We start from the raw sequence: 20516 nt of genomic DNA on the forward strand, positions 1-20516 counted from the left end.
ACCCGGCCCCTCCCCTCCCCTTCTGTTCTCAACTCAATCCCGTCATCCCGGCGAGCGCGACCTATTATCCCAAATCCTCCCCACCCGCCCCCCGCATACCCACCGTTTGTAGTGGTATTAGTCTGAAGGCCTCCTCCTCCTCCCCCGCACTCCCCCGTCTCTTTGCCTTTACCATTGTCAAGGTCAGGCTTTGGCAGTGTTAAGTCAGTGCGTCGGTCGATAACAGTGCCGTCAGTTAATGTTTGGATAGGTCCGGTCAGCGTGACCCCCTTTTTCTTTCTTTTTGTCATCTGTCCCGGTACGAGTGACCGACCTTTCCTAACTAACCGCATTATTAATTCTGTCATTTCTATTTTAATGTCTTTCTTCATGACAATGTCCACTTTTTCTTTTGTCACTCACGCAAGTTCATAACACTAGTGTGTGAGGCCGCCAGTGAGCGGAATGCTAATGATGTTATTATAAATGTACAGTGTGTTTTAATTGATTTGTTTGCCTGTGGGTGAGTGATTGTTTGTATTAAAAAAAAACAACTACCGTGAATAATGATGTGATTGTCTTGCTTGCTGATAAATTTTGTCATGCTACATCTTTTTAAAAAGTTTTTTATTACTTGCACTCCCTTTTTGTCACTTTGATTTTTCCGATGTAGAAGGTGACGATGTCCTTAATTTTTTAATTTTTTAAATTTTTTTATCTTGCTTTGCTTAATCTCAATAGGATTAACATGCAGCACATATTTCCCATACCCCTCCTTTTTTACTCCATTAACAAGATGTTATTATTTTTTTTTGTGTGTGTTTTTTATTTTTTTCAAATGTCTTATTTCCGCCATCAGTCTTTTGCTTTCTTTGATCATGTTGCATCGTCTTTCTGTGTGAAGTCTTCTCGATATCATTAAGTTTTAGCCTTTCTCGTAGTTCTTTCCTCGCTGGTAGATCCTGCTTCCTTTTTCTTTCCATTGTTTCACTTTTTTTCCGTTTTTTATGTTAGTTTTTTTTTCCCGTTCACTAAGTCGCGGTTATGGCTATGGTATCTCAAACATGCTTTCATGATCGCGTAGTTTTCATCTTTTTCTAGGTGGGATTTTTAATTAAAATTTTTTGTTGTTGTTGTTGCTCAGGCTGTCATTTCGGTCGCTACTTAAAAAAACCCAAACTTTCTCACCTGTCTGTGACAGTCAGTGCGGTTCCTTGATTTGTATAATTTTACATCCTACTAGTTCACTCTTCCGCAAATTCCTTCGAATCAGACTTGACAGCTGTACTTGTATACTCTTCTGATGCTTCTTTCAGGTTTGCTTGCCAACGAGTAATAAATAAGCGTTGTAATGTCGATGTGCTTCTTTTTACTCAAACAAATAAATAGGACTTAGAAGCGTCGCACCGGTTGTGTGGTTCGATCCATAGAAGACATCACCAGCTGTTGTTTGGCAACAGCCTACAATCTTAATCTTTCAACATGGAATTTGAAATTTCGAATCTCAAGTATTCAATCATTATGTTTTTCTTTCCTTGGGATGTTTATTCCATTTCTGGTACCTCGAAATGCCCCGGTTGGTGATTGTAGGGTGCCACTGGCATACCCTATTTCTTTACTTTGTTGTTTCTGTCTGCCTGTCTGTTTTTTTCTTAGCACTAAATAACCATTATTGTGTAGATGTGCTTCTCTTTACACCCGCCAACAAACGTCGAAGTCGTTTAAAAAAGCATCCACTCTGGTAGTAAGGTACAGTAGTCAGGCAATACCTGTAGTACGAGTACAACAAAATCCGAAGCTTCTTCTCTCTCTCTCTCTCTCTCTCTCTTCTCTCTCTCTCTCTCTCTCTCTCTCTCTCTCTCCCCCCCCCCCCTCGGTTTCAGAAGCTTTCCGGTCTATTAGCCTAGCTGCTACACACGTGCCGGCGCTACCCACCATACATTCATCGGGGTTCAAGGTGAGGTCTCAAGTGTTACCGATATTCTTCTGCGTAAGAAAAAAAAGGGAAAAAGGGGCAACCTTTTGTCTGTGGTGGAGAGCGTGAGTGAATGTGTGTGTGTGAGAGAGAGAGAGGGGGGGGGGGGGGGGTGGGAAGGAGATTGAGAGAGAGAGAGAGTGTGTGTATGTGTGTGTACTCCCTGACCCCGTGTGGCCCGTTTGTCTACTTGCCGATGGTGATGTAAAACCAGCAATTACCTGAGCGCGTTGTAAACCGAGCCGACGAGCGAGCGCCCACATGGCCGTGCTTGCTTGCCTGTATCCAAAAAGAAAAGAGTTGGCGCTAAGTGCAGTGCTGTATTTGTTTATATTATATTTTTTTGTGTGTAGCGTTTTTTTCTGCTTCTCTCTCTCTCTCTCTCTCTCTCTCTCTCTCTCTCTCTCTCTCTCTCTCTCTCTCTCTCTCTCTCTTTTTTTTTTCTTTCTCCGAAAGAATGCTCGCTCTTATGTTCCTTCCCACATCTTTTGACAATGTTGTGTAATACCAGGACCATATTTCAATACAGCACAGTTTGCTTCCTTGTCTCTTTATATACATATAATAATACACAGCATTTGTATAGTGTGTATTCTCGTTCGACAGCGAGCTCTTTGCGCTTCACGCAAAAGTTCTACCTCAGCAGATCCTAGAATACTCAAAAATGTTCTGTGCTTCCCATGAAGCATACAGTGCAAGCTGGTGATGTAGCGCCTAAACACTGTATCAAACTAACAAGATCTTTCGCGTCTGCCGCCCCCCACCCAGCTCCCCCCTTTCTTTCTCTTTCTCTTCCTCTTTTTGGTGGTTGGGGGGGGGGGGGGTCTTTGTTAGTCGGACCCTCTATCCCCGTGGACACCCTTGCTTCTTTATGTTTGAAGTACACGCTCTCGGGCACTCTTTATCTATATAACTTTTGGTAAATATGTGTGTGTCCTCGGGACGACTCTGAACGTTTTTATCGAGTTACCCCTGGGGTCTTTCTGCTGCGATGTTTTATTAAGGCCTCTCAGCTTGGGTTGGACTTGACAGGCAGGGCTGGAGGCCCGTCTCGTAAATGATCTAAGTTGTATTGATGGGTGGCGTATTAAAACACACTTGTAATTTTAGAAAAGAAATAAAAATAAAAAAAGAAATTCTGACAATTACCGTTTCTTTGATTCTGCGTGTATGGGTTGACATTTGCATAATATATTCCTCACGTTATTTGCCTTTGCCAGGAATGATACGAATACGAGAAGCCGGTAGGTGTTTGGCCTTGCAACTGATACAGTTTGTTAGACTTTAACCACTAAGAAATGAAATGTCCAGGTGTTTTAATAGGGTCGCCAGGGAGTGGAAACCCCCCAACCCCCACCCCCTTAAAACAAAACAAAACAGGGAGCTCACCGACATACGGGGAAGGTCGTCCAACTAATTCGGTAAAAGAAATTTTAATGTTGTTTCTTAGGGTCTTCTCCCTTTTATTTTTAAGCTTTCAGTTCGCTTAATTCATTCCTCGTTCTCTTAGATTGATTTTAGTAGAGGTTTTACGGCGCTGGCAGCTGCATAAGGTCACATGAGCGCTAGAAGATTAGAGGTGTTACGAGAGAGTAACAAACATAAAAAATAGAAGGGGAGATGCAGACGACAGATGTTTCATAGGAAATAAGAAGCAAACCACACCAGAGCAGCACCCGTCAACCACCCACTCCTCGTTCTCTAGTGCAATGACAGGATGAAGGTGCGAACGGGGGGGGGGTGGTTAACTTAATCAGCCGTCGTGTTGTTGTTATTCGAGTTTAGTCTTTGTGAGGTCGCTGTACTTTTGCATTGTTAATAACACGAGAATGTCATTGTAGAGACGGCTTTAACTGTAACTGTGGGTCGTTTTAGTGGTCAGATGTTTGTGTTTGTTATTAGAGTAAGCTTTTCACGCTTTATCCATCCATTGAAAGGGTCAGCGTTTCATTGACATGAATGATTTCTTCTCTTGTCTCGCTATTTGAAAAACTACATACATGTACATTCTTTATTTTTATAAATGCTGTTTTTTTTTAAAAACTAAAAGGTTATTACAATGACAATAAAGTATCTAGTGTCAACATTAATAATTAAGCTTTCCGGCAGCTGGATGGTGGAAGGGGAAAAAGTGGTTCGACAACAGGCTAACTGGAAATATGAGGTAAAAAATGGCAGGGCAGGGATAAATGGTATTGATTGCCAATATTAAAATGCTGTCTTGTTCGTAACATGGTATGGTTTCCTTTTTTTGCTCGATACTGAGGCTGTCAATAATAAAAGCGCCGCCGCCCCCCTCCCCCCCTTCATAAATACAACTTCTCTCCACTCGGGTATTGTTCCTTGACAGTTATTTTGATTAAATCTGTCAAGATTGCTGCAGACAATATATTGGTTTGACCAAAAGAAAAATAGATGGAACAAGAGCAGCGTTCCTGAAAACTTCTGATATAATATACAATGACATGTATAACTAAACGTGACTGAGCCCGATATACATGTATATATAATTATATGCCTGCATTCCAAATGTCCTTATTTTTCTGACCAGTTTATGTTTACTGGGACTGGTTTATCCTCAATTTGATTCCATTCCCGTTTTTTGTAACAGTTACATGAAGTGAATTGAATATTGGTACTTTGTAATTCTAGCCCCCCCCCCCCCCCTCTCTCTCTCTCTCTCTCTCTCTCTCTCTCTCTCGCTTGTATCCAAAAAGACCAGAGTTGGCGCTAAGTGCAGTGCTGTATTTGCTCTCTCTCTCTCATAATTGAAAGTCGCAGTTGATAGGTTCCCCCTTTTCATTCTTAGTTCTTTCAGCCCATGTTGCTTTTTCATGCTCTCTATCTCTCTCTCTCTCTCTCCCTCTCTCCTCTCCTCTCTCCTCTCTCTCTCTCCCCCCCCCCCTTCTCTGCCCTTCTGTTCTCCGTCCCGCCCCCGAGCGACACTTTGATATGGTCAGCTCCTGCACTTTTTTTTCTCTCCTCAGTGTTACTCTGAGATCCTTATCTCCTTCTGGTGGATTGTTATTGTCGTGACTAGGCTGACGGTCCGAGTCAATCCGTGTACGACTTTGTTTACAGTGAAGAGGGATTGAATGAATAGGGTCGGGTTGTGGTCGCGTGGGAGGCGGGAAGAGAGGGCCAGTCAATAGGTCAGTGGGGTCAGACGAGGTCAGAGACCGACACCTCTGGTGTGTGGTGTGTTTGTGGCTTGGGGCCACCGGTTTGTTTTTCTCTATTTCTCGCTTACTCTCTTTATCTCATACTCTCTCACTCCTTCGCTCTCTCTCTACCCCCCCCCCCCCCTTTTTTTTTTCTTTCTCTCTCACACATACACACTCACTTTCTCAATCTCTCTCTCTCTCTCTCTCTCTCTCTCTCTCTCTCTCTCTCTCTCTCTCTCTCTCACACACACACACACACACACTCACACACACACACACACACACACACACACACACACACACACACACACACACACACACACACGGACTTCAGCGTGTAACTAACTGTCCCTGTGTACGTGCGTGACGTTCTGGCGCAATCCGAGACCGCGTGATGGTCGTGGTCGTGGTATTCATTGTGTGACTGGGGGGTTTGGGAGGGTGACGGGGGATGAGACACCACCACCACTCCATGTGCCGTTGTGGTTTTGGCGTACAAACCAACGTCTTTACACGTTGGACAAACAGACCGTAAAGATAACAGTGTAGTATGTTGTACCTGTAGGATGCAGAACTCCTCATTCTCGTAGTATGTTGTACCTGTAGGATGCAGAACTCCTCATTCTCATATTTTTGAGCAGCATGTGTGCGGGGGTGGTTGGAGGTTGCTGCTGGCTGGTCCTTCTTCTGAACGTTCCCTCTTTCCTTTCTGTCTGTCTCTTTTTTACCAGCATCAGCACTAAATGGCCGTTTTCATTATCCTGTCGATATGCTTCTCTTTGCTCAAACAAACCGACGCGGATGGTCGGCGGGTGCTCTGGTGTGGTTGGCGCCTTCATTCCTGTCAGTCATGTATTGTCCTCATCTCTCCTCCTTTTTTGTGCTTGTTACTCTCTTGTAACATTTCTAATCTTCGGCACTTATATGACCATATTGTGTTGCAAGTGCCGTAAAACTCTTACTTTAAAAACCCCAAACAAACCGACCAGCATGTCGTCCGGTTCAAACATTACCTTGGGGGTGTCTCCTTGTGGATATCCTGTGGCGACCAGAAAGGTGTTAAGTAGTATTATAATTGAATGTGTGTCAGTATGTCCGTGGCTCTATTTAGTGGGTGTCCTGTGCAAAGAGGCCAATGACAAAGAAAACGTGCGTGTATTGTTTTTTAAATTGTTTTTTGTTTTTGTTTTCAAATACATTGGCACTGGTCAAACAAACCTGAGAGATTGCGCTCATATGACCTTATGCAGTTGGGAACGCCGTAAAAACTCTACTAAAAGTAAAGTAGAAGACCTGAGAGAAATTTGTAGTACATTGTACCTGTAGTAGTACACAAAAACTCAAGTTTTGCGCATGTCCAACTGAAACCTTACAAGGGGGGTCAACGACAAAAGAAAAATGTTTGGGTATTAGTTTTGTTTGGTCTTTTTTTTACTTTTTTTGGGTTTTGTTTTCAAAACAGATTGGGTACAGTAAATTTCCCACAGTGGGTTTTTTATTTGTACATGTATTGTGTAAGATTGCGAAGCAGCGACATTGTCAAAAATTGAAATGTAGGTTTTGCAGGCCATTAATTACTAACGGCCCTGATGAGTGTTGGTTTGCTTATATAGTGGTAATACATTATAATCTATATTTTCTCTTGGTTCACTATCAAGTATTTTAATTTTAGTCTTTCTTCTAGGACAATGTATTCCTCTCAGCCTGGGTTGGTCCGGACAGTGCAGGGTCGACAGCTCGACGCTCACTTCCTATATATGATCATAATATGATCTAAATTGTGTCGGTGGGGGTGTAAGAACATCTACGTTTAAAAAAAAAGAATTCTTAGTTTCAGCACAACACTTGCATAAGGCATGCACCTACTTTTAGAATATTTCTTATCCGAAATGTTTGGCTTCTCTGTCAGAGTAGGATGGGATGTTGTATGTGGTGTAATGTAGTCGTGGCCGTATTCACGGGCACGCTCTGTGCTGGCCCTGAGCCCGACAAGGGTGACGAGCGTATCAAACTGTGTGGGGATCCTGTGGCTCTGTGTGGACGTCAGCGCCTCCTTGGATGTTTGTCTCTCTCCGTGACACTGTTGTGACACACCAGATAGATAAATAGACAGAATCAGACGCTTGCTTTGTAGGCCGCTAGTTGTGTGTGTGTGCTCTTACTACTACTTCTTATTATTTAATTTGTCTATTCTTTGTTCTCGTGGTTTTTGCCTGCAGTTGGCGCGTTTACAGCTCGATTGGTGGATGGCTGACGGGTGCTCTCGTGTGGGTCGCCCCTTTTCTGTTGGAAATCTATAATCTTTATCTTTACTTTTCTTTGTTTGCTACTCTCTGTTAACTCAGGTAGGTGGTTGGTTGGCGGGTTTTCTGGTGTGGTTTGCTTCTTCTTTCCTATCAAACATCTGTCGTCCTTATCTCTCCTCCTTTTTTGTTGTTGCTCTCTTGTAACACCTCTAATCTTCCGCCCTTACATGACCTTATTGTGTTGCAAGTGCCATAAAACACTTACTAAAACTAAAACAGCTCAGTTGGTGGATGGTTGACGGGTGCTCTAGTGTGGTTCACTTGTTGTTTTCTCTTGGACATCTATAGTTTTTGTCTTCCCTTTTTTTTTCTTTGTATACTGCTGTCTATTAACTCAAGTAGTTCCTACTTCTTTACTTTCCCTCTGTTGTTTCTGTAGCCTATATCTTAATTTCCCCAGCACTTAATGGCCATTGCCATTATTGTATCGATGTGCTTCTCTTGACTCAAACACACAAACTGTCCCTGTCACTTTCTCTAGTACTAAAGAGCCTGTTCAGTCTTTTCGTATCATGTTTGATGCGCTTCATGCACCGAAATCGTGTGTATGTACTTTTAAAGGTTTAGCCGCGTATTATTAATAGGGCTCTATTTTTTTTAAAGACCTAGATCTAGATCAATTTTGTTTGCTATTTCATCAGATTGTACTCTTCTCTCCCCCCCCCCCTCCCACGTTGTTCTTTTTCTTCAACATATTAGAACGACCTTTTGTTGACTGCGTCTTCAGCGGCAGCCCAGACATCTGACACTGGGGACTGCTAATGTATTTATTTATAGAGCGTGTTGTTTGTGACTCGTCGATTTCTTACTCGAGAACTCGCCATTCGATAACTTAAGAATGGCTTATGTTACCGGGACTTCATGAGTATGGGCACGGTACTTTGGAATTTTCAAAGATTGTTAACAAAGGTGGGGGTTATGGGTGTAGTTTTGTAAATTAAGCCAAGAAGCAGGTCACGGGTTGTTCTTTTTTCTTTGTTTCCCCCCATTGCTACTGTTTTGGGAACTGTGCGAAATAATAGGTCACTGTTTTTATTTATTCATTTTTTTAAAAAATTAGAGTTTTACAGCACAAGTACCGAGGGGCGTGCTGTTTTATTTTTGTTTAACTTTTTTGTTGGTGTTACTAGAGCGCTAAAAATAGACCCGAGCTCAGGACATTGCTGTGGCAAGTCTTTGGTCGCAGGCAGACTGTGCTATATTCTGTACGTCCTCACTATCTTTGTGACTGTAATCTATCCTCTTATGTTTTTTTGACATTTGCGTCACTGCGCTGAGTGCCATTGTGCCAGCGTGCTTATCTTTAGCACATTACCGTTCCCTTCACAGTATGCTGCTGAGGAAGGACTGTGTGTGTTGTTGTTTGGTGTCTCTCTCTCTTTCTCTTCTCTCTCTCTCTCTCTCTCTCTCTCTCTCTCTCTCTCTCTCTCTCTTTCTCTCTCTCTCTCTCTCTCTCTCTCTCTGCCCCCCTTCTCTTTCTCTTTTTCTCCCCTCCTTCCCTTACTCTCTCTCTCTTTCCCCTCCCCCTTCTAACTCTTCCCTCCTTCTCTCCTCCCTTTCTCCTCTTTCCCTCCTCCTCTCGCTCTCCCTCCCTCTTTTTCTTTCTCACCCCGTCCCTTTTTCTAATTTGTTACCCATTCCTAGGTTCGTTTCTCCGTTTCCGGGTGGTTGGAAGGCGCTGTTGGTTGGTCCTACTTCGTTACGTTCCCTCTGTTGTTGTTTCTGTCTGTCTGACTTACTTTACCCCTGTACTAAATGACCAATATTGTGTTGATGTGCTGCTCTTTAATTTACAAAATAAATAAATAGTTTTAAAAAACCGATGAGAAGAAAAAACAAGTTTCTCCGTAGGTCCGTTCTATAGGTGCGTTGGTTGCTGCTCTAGTGTAGTTTACTGTTACTTCTTTCCCGTTAAAGTAAATGTCTGTCGTCAATATCCCATCTCTTTCTTTTCTTTGTATGTTACTATCTTGTGGTTCCTCTAAATCTTCGGCCTTTATATGACCTGACTGGTTTGCGAGTGCTTTAAAACTAAAACTGTTGGCCTTTCACTTTTCTTGGTGCATTACTAAATTTAAATTGCTGTTGGGAGTGGTTGGAGGGCAGCGCCGGTAGGACCTGAAACATTTATTTCCCCCTTTGTTTCTGTCTGTCTGGCCGTCTACCTTTTCCCGGTACTTATTATTGGCTTGTTATGGTGTATGTGTGTGGTTTCTAATGTCTAATGTGAATGAAGCAGGCCTGTCGGTCATTTCTCTTTCTGCTCACGGGTTTTCCGTTTTCAATGTCAGGAAGATGTCCGTCCCCCCCCCCCCCCTCACCCTCCCGATTTCCATCACGAGATTAAAATGAAATCTTTGCGAGGATGGAAGGATGGATTCCCATCGGCAGGCAAACACTACTTGATCTCACAGGGAGCCCGTCAAAGCAAACATTAACTTTTGTTACCCCCCCCCCCCCCCCCCCCCCCCGTCTTAGAAATGTCTGTTTTGCCGGCTGCGTGTGAGGTTTTTCTTTCCCCTTTCAATCCGGCGCGTGGTGCGATAAATAGAACAAAAGTGCAGTCCTAGAATGTGCACGTGTTAACCTCTTGGCATTTTTCTCCCATCTCGATGTGGGTTTTTTTGTTTTTTTTCCCCTCCCCTCGTCTCTTCTTTTCTCTCCCCTTTTTACCTCTTTTACAATGAGGTCAACTCGTGGCCTTGATTTTTACTCCCGCTGTGTGTGTGTGTGTGTGTGCGTGTGGCTTTTCTTTCTTTCCTTCTTTTTTTTTTTTTTTTTTTTAACTTCACCGTTGTAAGTTATTGCGGGCTTGGCAGCAAGTGAAGAAGAATGAATGGGAACTCGGAGAATGTAAAGAGTAGGGGGGAGGGGGGTACTCCATCAAATTTACATAATAACAGCGACAAGGCTGATCTGTTGAGGGGGGATAATGCGAGACGCTTTTGTTGGTGGCAAATCTTTGATTTACTTAATCAGTGTGTAGACTTGTGTATTCAAGGAAGTTATTTTTTTCTCTCTCTCTCTCTCTCTCTCTCTCTCTCTCTCTCTCTCTCTCTCTCTCTCGTTGGAGAGTAGTAAAGGTCGTGTGTTTTCACTAACTGGAGATAGTTGAAAGATGGCGTGTTTTTCCCCTTGGGAACACCCAGGCTCAAATTTGTGAATTTTTTTAAAAAGTTTGTTTTGTTTGTTTGTTTTTGTTGGTGTTATTAGTGTTGCGGGTTCCAAGAAGAGACCTGGTGATATGACTGTTTCTAAGGTTGAGAACACGTAGTCATGTAGTGTTTGTATTGCTCTCTTTTTTAGTTCTTCATGCACAGTTCACTTCCTTTTTCTTTTTGTAGTAATTTTTTTTACTGTCCCGGCCACTTTGTTGACATAATGATAATAATGTTGTTATTTCTGCTATTAAATCCCATCATGCTTGTGATGAGGCACTTTATCTAAATTTGTTTTATGGTTGACATTTTCCGAACTGCAAGAGTGAGCAATTTTTCTCTGGATTACAGTAGCAGACTACAGTTTTTGGTTTTGCTGCACCTGCTTTCCTAGCAATGTGGCGGACATTATTTGGAGCTCTAGGTTTTTACGTAGAAATGTCTTACTAAAGTCTGACAGAATTGCAGGTTAATTTTTTTATTAAAAAAAAAATGAAACAAGTGACCGATTCTTGTGAATATTTGTTCTGTATCATGTTTGTTCTGTTTTTATGGGAGAAATTCGTTCTGGATTTATAATGGAGACTGGGAAAACTAAATAGCTGAATTCATTGGGGATTGACAATGATTCAGGGTACACAGAAGTTTGTGGTTGTTGTTAAACTCTTTCCGTCTGCCTTGCTTATGTTTGTTTATTGTTTACTATATGCTAAAGAAAAGCTAGTTACTTAATAACTCGGGTCATTATCCTTCAGTGGGAAATTGACCTTTTAAAAACTACATGTAGTTAGTTTTTTACATTTTCAGATCTTAAGTCTGATTGCATGGTATTATGTTTTGTTCGCTGCCGTCACCCTTATTTACTATGTTTGAGATCGTTATTTTCTGTAGTCCTCAGTTTGTACAATTCTAATGGGGCTGTTGCAAAAATGTTCTTTGTTCTCCTATCTTCTCATAAAAATCGTTTTTCCAAGGGCAATGCAGTTAATAAATTGTTGTCTCTCGGCTAGTTATATCCCAGACGTACTTTTCACCGACCACTTTGCACACAATTGATGAGTGCTCTGCTCTTTTTATCCTTTTATCCGCTTAAAAAGGGTCTGGTCTAGTGAGGCTTCACAAAGAAAAGATATTCAATGTTTCTGTGAAATCCATAAATGCAACCTCCTTTGACTGATTAGAGCTTCAGATTCTTCGGGATGTGTGATATCAAGGTTAAAGTTATTGTACAGGCACTTGCTGTCTCTTGATGTCAGATGCGAATGGCAAGTGTTGCAAAGTTTCAGTTGTGTGTTCTTTTCATTTGCATGTATATGTACATGCTCTATAAATCACCATGTAGCTTAGATTATGGACATTAGATTTTAGTGTGTGCTTGTTATTACTAGGTGCATGCTATCTGTTACACTATTGTGCTAGTGGAAGTTTATTGACCACAGATTGCAAGTGTATATTTTGTTCTTTGTGCTTGTATGCACAATAAATTGTAGGCAGGTGTGTGCAAATAAATATGGTCTTTGAGCATGCAGTTGGAAGTTACTATTGTTTGGTTTTTCAAAAGTGTGACATTTTTTTTTATTAACAAGTTCTGTTTGGTTGATTGGTTTATGATATTATTTATGCTCATGATTGTAATTTTGTTTAAAGAAATATTTCAGATGTTACAACATTTATCTTGATAAGCATATTTTTAATTATTGCGTGTTGTTTAAGCAGGGCTCTTGAAAAGTATCTAAAATATTTTTTAAAAGCCAAAGCCTCCGGAGCATAAGATTCAAAATGCACGGTTCATTTATCCTCTCTCTCTCTCTCTCTCTCTCTCTCTCTCTCTCTCTCTCTCTCTCTCTCTCTCTCTCTCTCTCTCTCTCTGTCTGTCTGTCTCTCTGTCTCTGTCTCTGTCTCTGTCTCTGTCTCTCTCTCTCTCTCTCTCTCTCTCTCTCTCTCTCTCTCTCTCTCTCTCTCTCTCTCTCTCTCTCTCTCTCTCTCTCTCTCTCTCTCTCTCTCTCTCTCTCTCTCTCTCTGTTTTTTAGGGGGGGGGGGGGGGTCCACTCTCCTCATTGAAAGATGAATACTCAGTGCCATTCTGATCAAAATTTGATATTTCATAGCTGAAAGTTTTTCAGGATCAGGTTCTCGTTCATTCTTGAATCTTTTCCCTTTTTTTTTTTGTCTTTTAGAATGTTTAACACATGTGGAAATATTATATTTTAATGTGTTCAATAAATAAAAAGAAGGTGCAGATAAAATTTCTTTGTTACAACTGTTGATGGGAAGTGTGATGTAACTGCTTCTGTAATTCTCATTCTTTGTTGGTAATTTTTTTTTATAGATTGTGTAATAGTCCACTATCCCCGTTGTTTTCTGTGGTTCTCACGTGGTGACGAGTGACATTTCTTTTTGGTTTTGGTTTTTCAGTCTGGCGGCAGCAGCGACATGAGCCAGGGCCGCCGGCCTGCAATGGGGGCCATGGGCGGAGGCTACCCACAGCAAGGTGGCCAGTACATGGGTCAGCAGATGCCTGCCATGGGTCCAGGGCCCGGCCCCCAGCGCTTCATGATGGGTGGTGGACAGGTTAGTTTTTGAGCTGTGCTTCATTCACAAGAAATGGTTGCAGAAAAGCCTCTTTTTCTTATGTTGTTGAGGCTCTCGTGCAACTTTTTTGTGATTTAGTCAGATTATCAGGCCGCATGTGACTTTAATCGTTCATGAGTTGAGTTTCACCAAAGTTGTCGGTCCCCTCTTCCTCCGTAGTGTCTTTGATTAGTTTTACGTGGTCCTAGTAATGTATGTAGTTTGTGTAGGTTGGGTCAGCATCAGTGCTTTCCTCACCCTGCATCAGGGTGTAGACCATGAACAAACGCTTTCCACCTTTCCCGATTTTGGGCTAGTCTCTTGATATTATTCCATGTCGTCCCACTTTCCTGTACATCATTCTCAATGACTGTTCTCCAGGTTCCACATGGCCTTCCACTGGATCTCTTACTCTGGATTCCAATCCAACACTTTCTTTGTTATGCCTCTGCCTGGCTTCTTGAGTATCTCCAATCCATCACTCTGCCTTCTTCCCACACGCCTCTGGCTGGGCTCTGTTTTGTCCCCCTTAACCCTACCTCATAGGTGACCATGTCTGTCCATCTGTTCCGGAGTAGCGTTCTCAGACACTTGTTCAAGAAAACCTAGATCCTCTGATCTGATAGTGAATAGTGAATTCTTTTTTGATTTTGTCCATGGGGCCATCTGGAGCTTTTGTCTCATTGGTATCTCCTTTCTCTTTATCAGTATAGTTTTAAGTAAATTAGTTTTCCCCTTTGCTGTGGACAGGTAGAAGAATTTTATGAAAAATAATATTAAAGTCTTATATAAATATTGCGGACTTTGTTGTCTTATGAAATAGTCGCATCTAGAATGGCGTTCTATCACTGATGCCATATTGCAACGGTTTGATTTGTAGGGGTAAAGAGATCATTGACGATGTGCCTTGTAATGGAGTAGTCAAGGTAATGTTAAATTTCTGAGTTTGTACAAATTTCAGTGGCTCTGTTCCCATTTCTTTTTCCTGGTGAAATGTGGCTTGGTGGTTTTAGGGCAGCGCTTTGCTACCCTAGAAATACTAGAATTACTAAGTTGTATCTTCCAAGTTCCTAGTTTTGAGAAATTTTACGTTCACGATATTGAGTTTCACAGTATGTCGAGCTTTTTCAAATGCAATACTTTGATTATCTTCATAATGGCTCTGGATAATTTTACCATTTTGATAGAGCAGGTAGAACATTTTAGTTTCTGACCTCTTGGTCTTAATAACTCAAAATTCAAAATGGCCAGAAATGTCAGATAGATCTTAGTAATTCTAATGTAGCCACTTGTAGATCTTAATTTTTCTCCTTCCTCCCTCCCCCTGTGATTTAATCCCTGCCCATACATGATGACGGTTAATGTGTAGACTCACACTGTCCGTTATCGCAGCTTGACTCACCGCCTCCCCTCTGTTCTCTGTGCTTTACAGATGTCCAACCAGATGTACCCGACCCAGCCCCAAATGTACATGCCCCCGTCCCAACAGCCCCCCGGCCCGCCCGTCTCCCCGGCTGCAAGGCCCTTGACACCGCAGCAGTCACAGCTGCAGCAAATGCAGAACATGGTCTCCAACTCGCCCAAGCAGCCGTCCCCAGCCCCTTCCGTCTCCTCTGATCATGGATCCACTCATGTGAGTTTCAAATAGTTCGCTTTCTTCTCTCTCAAGTTTGAAGACTACTGACGCGTACTCATATATAACCTTATACAGTTGCCAGCGTCGTCGTAAGACACATACCAGAACAAAAACGAATGCTAGATCTAGAGCGGGGAAAAGTTTGAAGAGTGGCAGTCACATTTATTGGTGGCGTTTCGTGGAATCTTACTTTTCAAGTTTGGAACCTCATATCATCTGAAAGATAGAGAATACAGTCGAAATTGTCTAAGACAGCCACCCATTGTTGAGGAGAAGAGTGATTGTCTTAGACAGGTTGACATCTTGAACGGAGTCATTATGATAGTTTTTTAAAATGGAAGTGGGAAGTAGTTGGTATGTTGTTAGGGCGATTGTCTCAGATAGGTGGATGTTGGGGCAGATTTGACTGTGTCATCATCCCTTTACCTTTACTTGCACCCACCCTGACTTTTTTTCTCCCCTTTTATGTTCTGTTGAACTGTAGTGTTATGAAGTCCCCTTTTGGCATAAATGAAAGAGATAATAAAATGTGATTGCATTTTGTTTTGTTTTGTTTATGAGGGTGGCTGGAGTCTTGCTGAAAAGTTTTATTTCTGAATTGGACCTCTGTTATTTCTGTTTTTGAATTTTTTTTTCTATATTAATTCTTTATGCAGGTTGTTGGAGGGCGCTCTGGTGTTGTTTGTTCTTTCTTTCCTATCAAATATCTCTTATCCTTTTTTTGTGTTTGTTACTCCTCGTGTGATACCTCTAATATTCGTCACTTATGGCCGTATTATTTTGCAAGTGCTGTAAAAACTGCCTAAAACTAAAAAAATTGTATGATTGTTATTGTGTCCGTGTGCTACTCACTCCAGCTGTCCTAAAACTGGTTGTGTTTATGCCCTCTCTGTACCATAATTTTGTTAAGGGCGAAAAAGGGGCTCTTGTGGTCTAGAGGTACGGTGTACTGTTGGTCCTCTTATTCAATAGTCCTAGGTTCTAAACCTGATAGACGAAAAAAATGTTCTCCTTTCACCTCCTTTACTGCTCTCTATTCTAGTCATGTATTTTTTTATCTGCTTTCATCTCAAATTTCTGCCGTCCCGCCCCTCTTTCTCGTCAGGTCTCATGACTTATTCTACTTCTACCTCTGGCTCCTTCCTGCTGTCTTTATGTCACACCCCTGATCTGAGGGTATGTGAGGTCGAACCCTTAGCTTTCTCGGAAGAGCTAAAAAATCCCAGAGGTCCCGTGTGCAATTTGTACGTGTTGAAGATTCCTTGGTAGTCCTAAAATCGGTCGATAAGACTAGGATTTGACCGCCACCCTGGCAAAATTCAAAGTTAATTCCTACCAAAACGGTAAAAGCTTAATTAAGAAAACAACCAGCGGCCCAGCCTGTGTCCTACACCCTCATAATATTATGTCCTTATGCATTTGCGAGCGCCGTAAAACTAACCGATAAAAAGAGCACTAAAGTATTGATAGTTGTTCACACTACATTAGACATTTAAAAAAAATAAAGATTTGCGGTTTCTACAAATAGATCTACTTTGGTTTTCCAGAAAGAAGAGTTTATGTGTATTCTGGACCCGTAATCGGTATTATGGGTCAGTTCTCAAAACATCGTTGCATTCAACGTTAGTAGAACCGTATCTTTTTACATAAGATTAGACACTGGTTTTTGATTTCTCCTGATCTGAAAATATTTTTCTGTTGAGCCAGTTTTAATTGGTTTTCACAGAGTAGATCGACGATTTGACACCGGAAGTGTCGGAAATAGCCGAAAGGCGCCATCTTTTGTCTGATTAACCTAGGCTAACTATATAACCCGTGTTCATTCTGTCGGGAGACCCCGAACATACCATGTACATGGCGTTACATCTGTCTGCCAGTTAGTGCAGACATTGATCGTTTGCCTGTCGTTTCCGTTTTCCGTGTTGGATGAAAACATCCGGGAGGGGGGGGGGGGGGCGCTACGCCGTGGGTGTTTCCTGCAGACAGTGGTACACATGCAACATTGTATTTCGAAAGTGATACTTCGGTCGTCATTTTATGCATCTCTGTAGATGTTATGTGACGGGCAGGGGTGGTTTTAATTTTTCTTTGGTTTTGTATTTCATTAGGTTTACGCGTACTACAGTATTGTTATAATGTATTTGCGTTTTCTGCAGAGAGATGGGGGTAATTTTTTTTCTCTCTTGATTAAACTGATGTCACAGACTAGTTACAACGGTGTACCTGATTAGTCTCTCCCCCCCCCCCCCGTGTCACTTTTTACATATAGAATGGGATTTCAGAATGACTATAATGTTCCAGGCGTTTTGGTTGTCTTTTACAGTTTTTGTTTTTAGTTTTGGGATAGGGACTTATATATTTAGGCCTCTGGGCCTGTTTTGTACTTTTAAGAAATTAAGGTTGAGTTTCATCACTTATGACACTTTACTTTAAAAATTCTTTCATTCCTTGTGAGTGACGTGCTACAACTAGCTGTATGCTAAGACGCTTCTGCACAGCTGGACTAGCCATTTTAAGACATAACGTGTTTAAGTTTAGACCTTGGAATTCCTAGGAACTGTGGCACTTAAAAATCACGTTCACAAAGAGTGGTTGTGCATTAGATAAATGAAAAGTGTCTCCATGATCGACTTGTAGAATTCAAATGGGTAAAAAATCAGTCTCCAAGAATAGTGAACTGTACAATGCTAAAGAGACTAAGAGAAATCCCACTTTTGTCAAAGGTTACCCTGAGTGGTGACCTGCTTTCTCAATATGTCGCGATATTTGTTGATGTTGTCGTGTCTTGTGTGCCCAAATTTTTTACCTCCTTCCTCATAGTTTCTAACAATATCAACAGACTCGCTTCTCCTATCTCATCATTGAATAACACCATCATCTCTTTTGTTTTAACCCGATTGACGAAATACAAGCTTGACACTTTTTTTCAAAATGGAAGAAGTCCCCTGAAGTTGCTAGTCCTTGTGGTAAAACTTGTTTTTTCTTGTTTTCTTTCAGTCGAATAAACAGGACGACAATCAAGATGTGAAAATGGTGAGTACATTCCTTTCAGCTGCACAGGGTAGGAGGCTGACCACTCAAACGGGAGGTGGTGGTTACTCGGCATCTTTGCCGTGGTCTGCTCCTTCTACTTCTTTTCAGCTTTGCCTTTTTTCTGATCTAATAGGGCTGTTGTTGGTTATAACCAAGTCGTGGAAAAAGGGAAAATGTGGCTCAATCTGGGTTGGCCTTTTGCTGTCTTTTTTTCTGGAGACCTCTGAGTGTGCAACAGTCTCTTTCTGATGTGGTTTGAATCATGATCCGTTGTAGTATTCTACAAATTGTGGGCTCAATTCATTGTTTGATGCATTGTCATTTGGTTATTTATTTGATGTTGGGGGAAGCCCGGAAGAGAGGGGTGTGTGTATGACGCGACGGTCGGTCCGTATAAGTTTCCCCTAAACATGTTTACTTTTTGCTATGATAATTAAGTGTGGGCTTCTTTACTGAGTATTGTTATTAATGCTATTCTTACAGTAAGGGGCAGTCTGTCGGATCGTTGGTTGAAGTGGCGACGTTTAAAAAAAGCCAACAAACCCCCCCCCCCTGAAACTCGAACAAAACAGTCAACTTCCTTTCTCTTCGCTTTATCAATCTCAATTTGTCAAAGGCCCCTCTCAGTTTTGTGTGTGAGGTGACGTTAGACTTTAAGACGAAGCTCATGTCGTGTATGCACGCACGCACATACACACGCACACACATACGTGTATTTATGTATGCAGGTAGGCGCGCACACACACACACACACACACACACACACACACACACACACACACACACACATATTTATTTGTACACATACGCGCACACTCACGTGTATGCGCATAGCTGTAGAGAGAAAGTAAGACGGAGCGGCTATACACACACACACACACCTATACACGCACACACATAAACATACCCGTGCGTGCACACATGAACACGCGCACACACCACTTACACACACACACACGCACACGCGCACACACCACTTACACACACACACACACACAAACACGCACACACGCCGGGGCGAAGGGAAGGAAGGAAGAGAAGGCTGACTGCCCTCGACACTTGTGCAGCGACGACGACAAACCGAATGTTTACTCGGCGCTATATCTCCACGCCTTTATCTTCTCCGGGAGTTCTGTCGGCGAAAGGCGGACACGGGCCGCCCTGGGGTCCTCTGCGCGATAGGCCGGTGGGGCTGCCAGTTGGCGGTTATCGCACGGCGACTAAGACAATGTTCACCGGTATAATTCATCGTCTCTTGCTCTCTCTGTGTGTGCCCCTTGTTGAAACTGATGTTATGCGAGGGCCCTCCTGGCTGTTTTGCAGCCTTTTCACGTAGTGACGACCCCCATCTTTCTTTCTTGCCTATTTTTTCTTGTCCCCCCCCCCCCGCAAAAAAACCCAACACGAAACCACCAAAAAAAGGACGGGAATTTAATCCTTTTCAGTTTTCTTTTTCCCATGTGTGTGTGCTTGTGTCCTATTCTCAACTGTGATATCCCTCACGTCCTCACTGTAGCGATACTGTTAAATTTTCCAAAATAAAAATGTTTGATTCAATATAGTTTTTTTTGTGTGTTTTGTTTATCGCGCTCACCTTTAAGCGCTGGTATGACGGTATGCTGTTGTGAGCACCTTAAAACTTGCCAAGAACCCCCCCCCCCCTGAAAGTTTTCGATCGAGCAATGGTATCCCTAATTTGTACCAAAAAACTTTGTAAAAGAACGTGAAAATTCCATTTTTATCATGTCCCGTCTGTCGCAAAGTAACTGGGACCAGTAGACTTGTTGCAGCCAGCCTCCTAAGTTAACTTGTGTGGATTGATTTTTTTTTTTTTTTTTTTGCGCCTGCAATCATTCTATTTATGGATTTGAACCACTGAAAATCAAAAACTTGGGTCTGGATCTTCTGGTCATGACCCGTGGTGGGTGTCTTTGTGGGGGTTCTTCTCTTTTTCCTGTTTTTCCAGTGTTTCTTATATTATCACATACTTGAACTTTTGTTGTAGGTGGTTGGCAGGCGCCCCTGTGTGGTTTGCTTCTTCCCTGTCCTATCAAACGTCCGTCTTCCTTTTTAATCTCTACTTTTCTGTGTATTTTTACTGCTTAGTAACTAACACCTCTAATCTCCGGCGGTGTGCAGCTCCCTCCCCTCCTCTTTCGCTACCCTTTCCTCATTCCCCCTCTATCATCCTTCCACCTCAATCATCCCCCCGTGAGTGGTTGGCGGGTGCTCTGGTGTGGTTTGCTCCTGCTTTTCTGTCAAACAAACGTTTTTTGTCCGTATCTCCCCCCTTCTTTTTTGTGTTTGTTACTCTCTTGTAACACCTCTAATCTTCAGGCGCTTATATTTATGACTTATTGTGTTGCAAGTGGCCGTAAAACTAAACTTACACCCCACCCCCACCCACCCAACAAAACAACTGTCTCTAAACGGTGGGTGATTTCCTTTTCATCACAGTTGACACTGCGCACTGACAATGGTGTGGCCGTGGGCCGTGGGTTGAGTCGGTTCCGCTGTACACCGCCTGCATCTAGGAATCTAAGTTGTAACACTCTGGGTTCTCAGCTGGAGTTGGCCTTACTGCAGTGGCTTATCCTGTGGGTGTGATAAACTCACCTCCTGTATCGTACTAGTTTGTGTGAAACACACACACACACACACACACACACACACACACACACACACACACACACA

At 42.4% G+C, this 20516-nt stretch overlaps 1 protein-coding gene across 9 annotated transcripts in view; it reads left to right on the top strand.

Moving 5' to 3' along the window:
• Positions 1-20516, top strand: part of LOC101854323 (trithorax group protein osa) — an 82869-nt gene that overhangs the window by 9596 nt on the left and 52757 nt on the right. For all 9 annotated transcript variants that reach the window (XM_035969413.1, XM_035969410.1, XM_005097039.3 and 6 more), the window contains 3 exons: positions 12998-13153; positions 14586-14786; positions 17787-17822. In XM_035969413.1, the coding sequence (XP_035825306.1) occupies positions 12998-13153; positions 14586-14786; positions 17787-17822 (393 nt within the window). The remainder of the gene's footprint in view (positions 1-12997; positions 13154-14585; positions 14787-17786; positions 17823-20516) is intronic.

This window comes from Aplysia californica, unplaced genomic scaffold (assembly GCF_000002075.1).
Source record: "Aplysia californica isolate F4 #8 unplaced genomic scaffold, AplCal3.0 scaffold00145, whole genome shotgun sequence".
Classification (NCBI taxonomy): Eukaryota; Metazoa; Mollusca; class Gastropoda; order Aplysiida; family Aplysiidae; genus Aplysia; species Aplysia californica.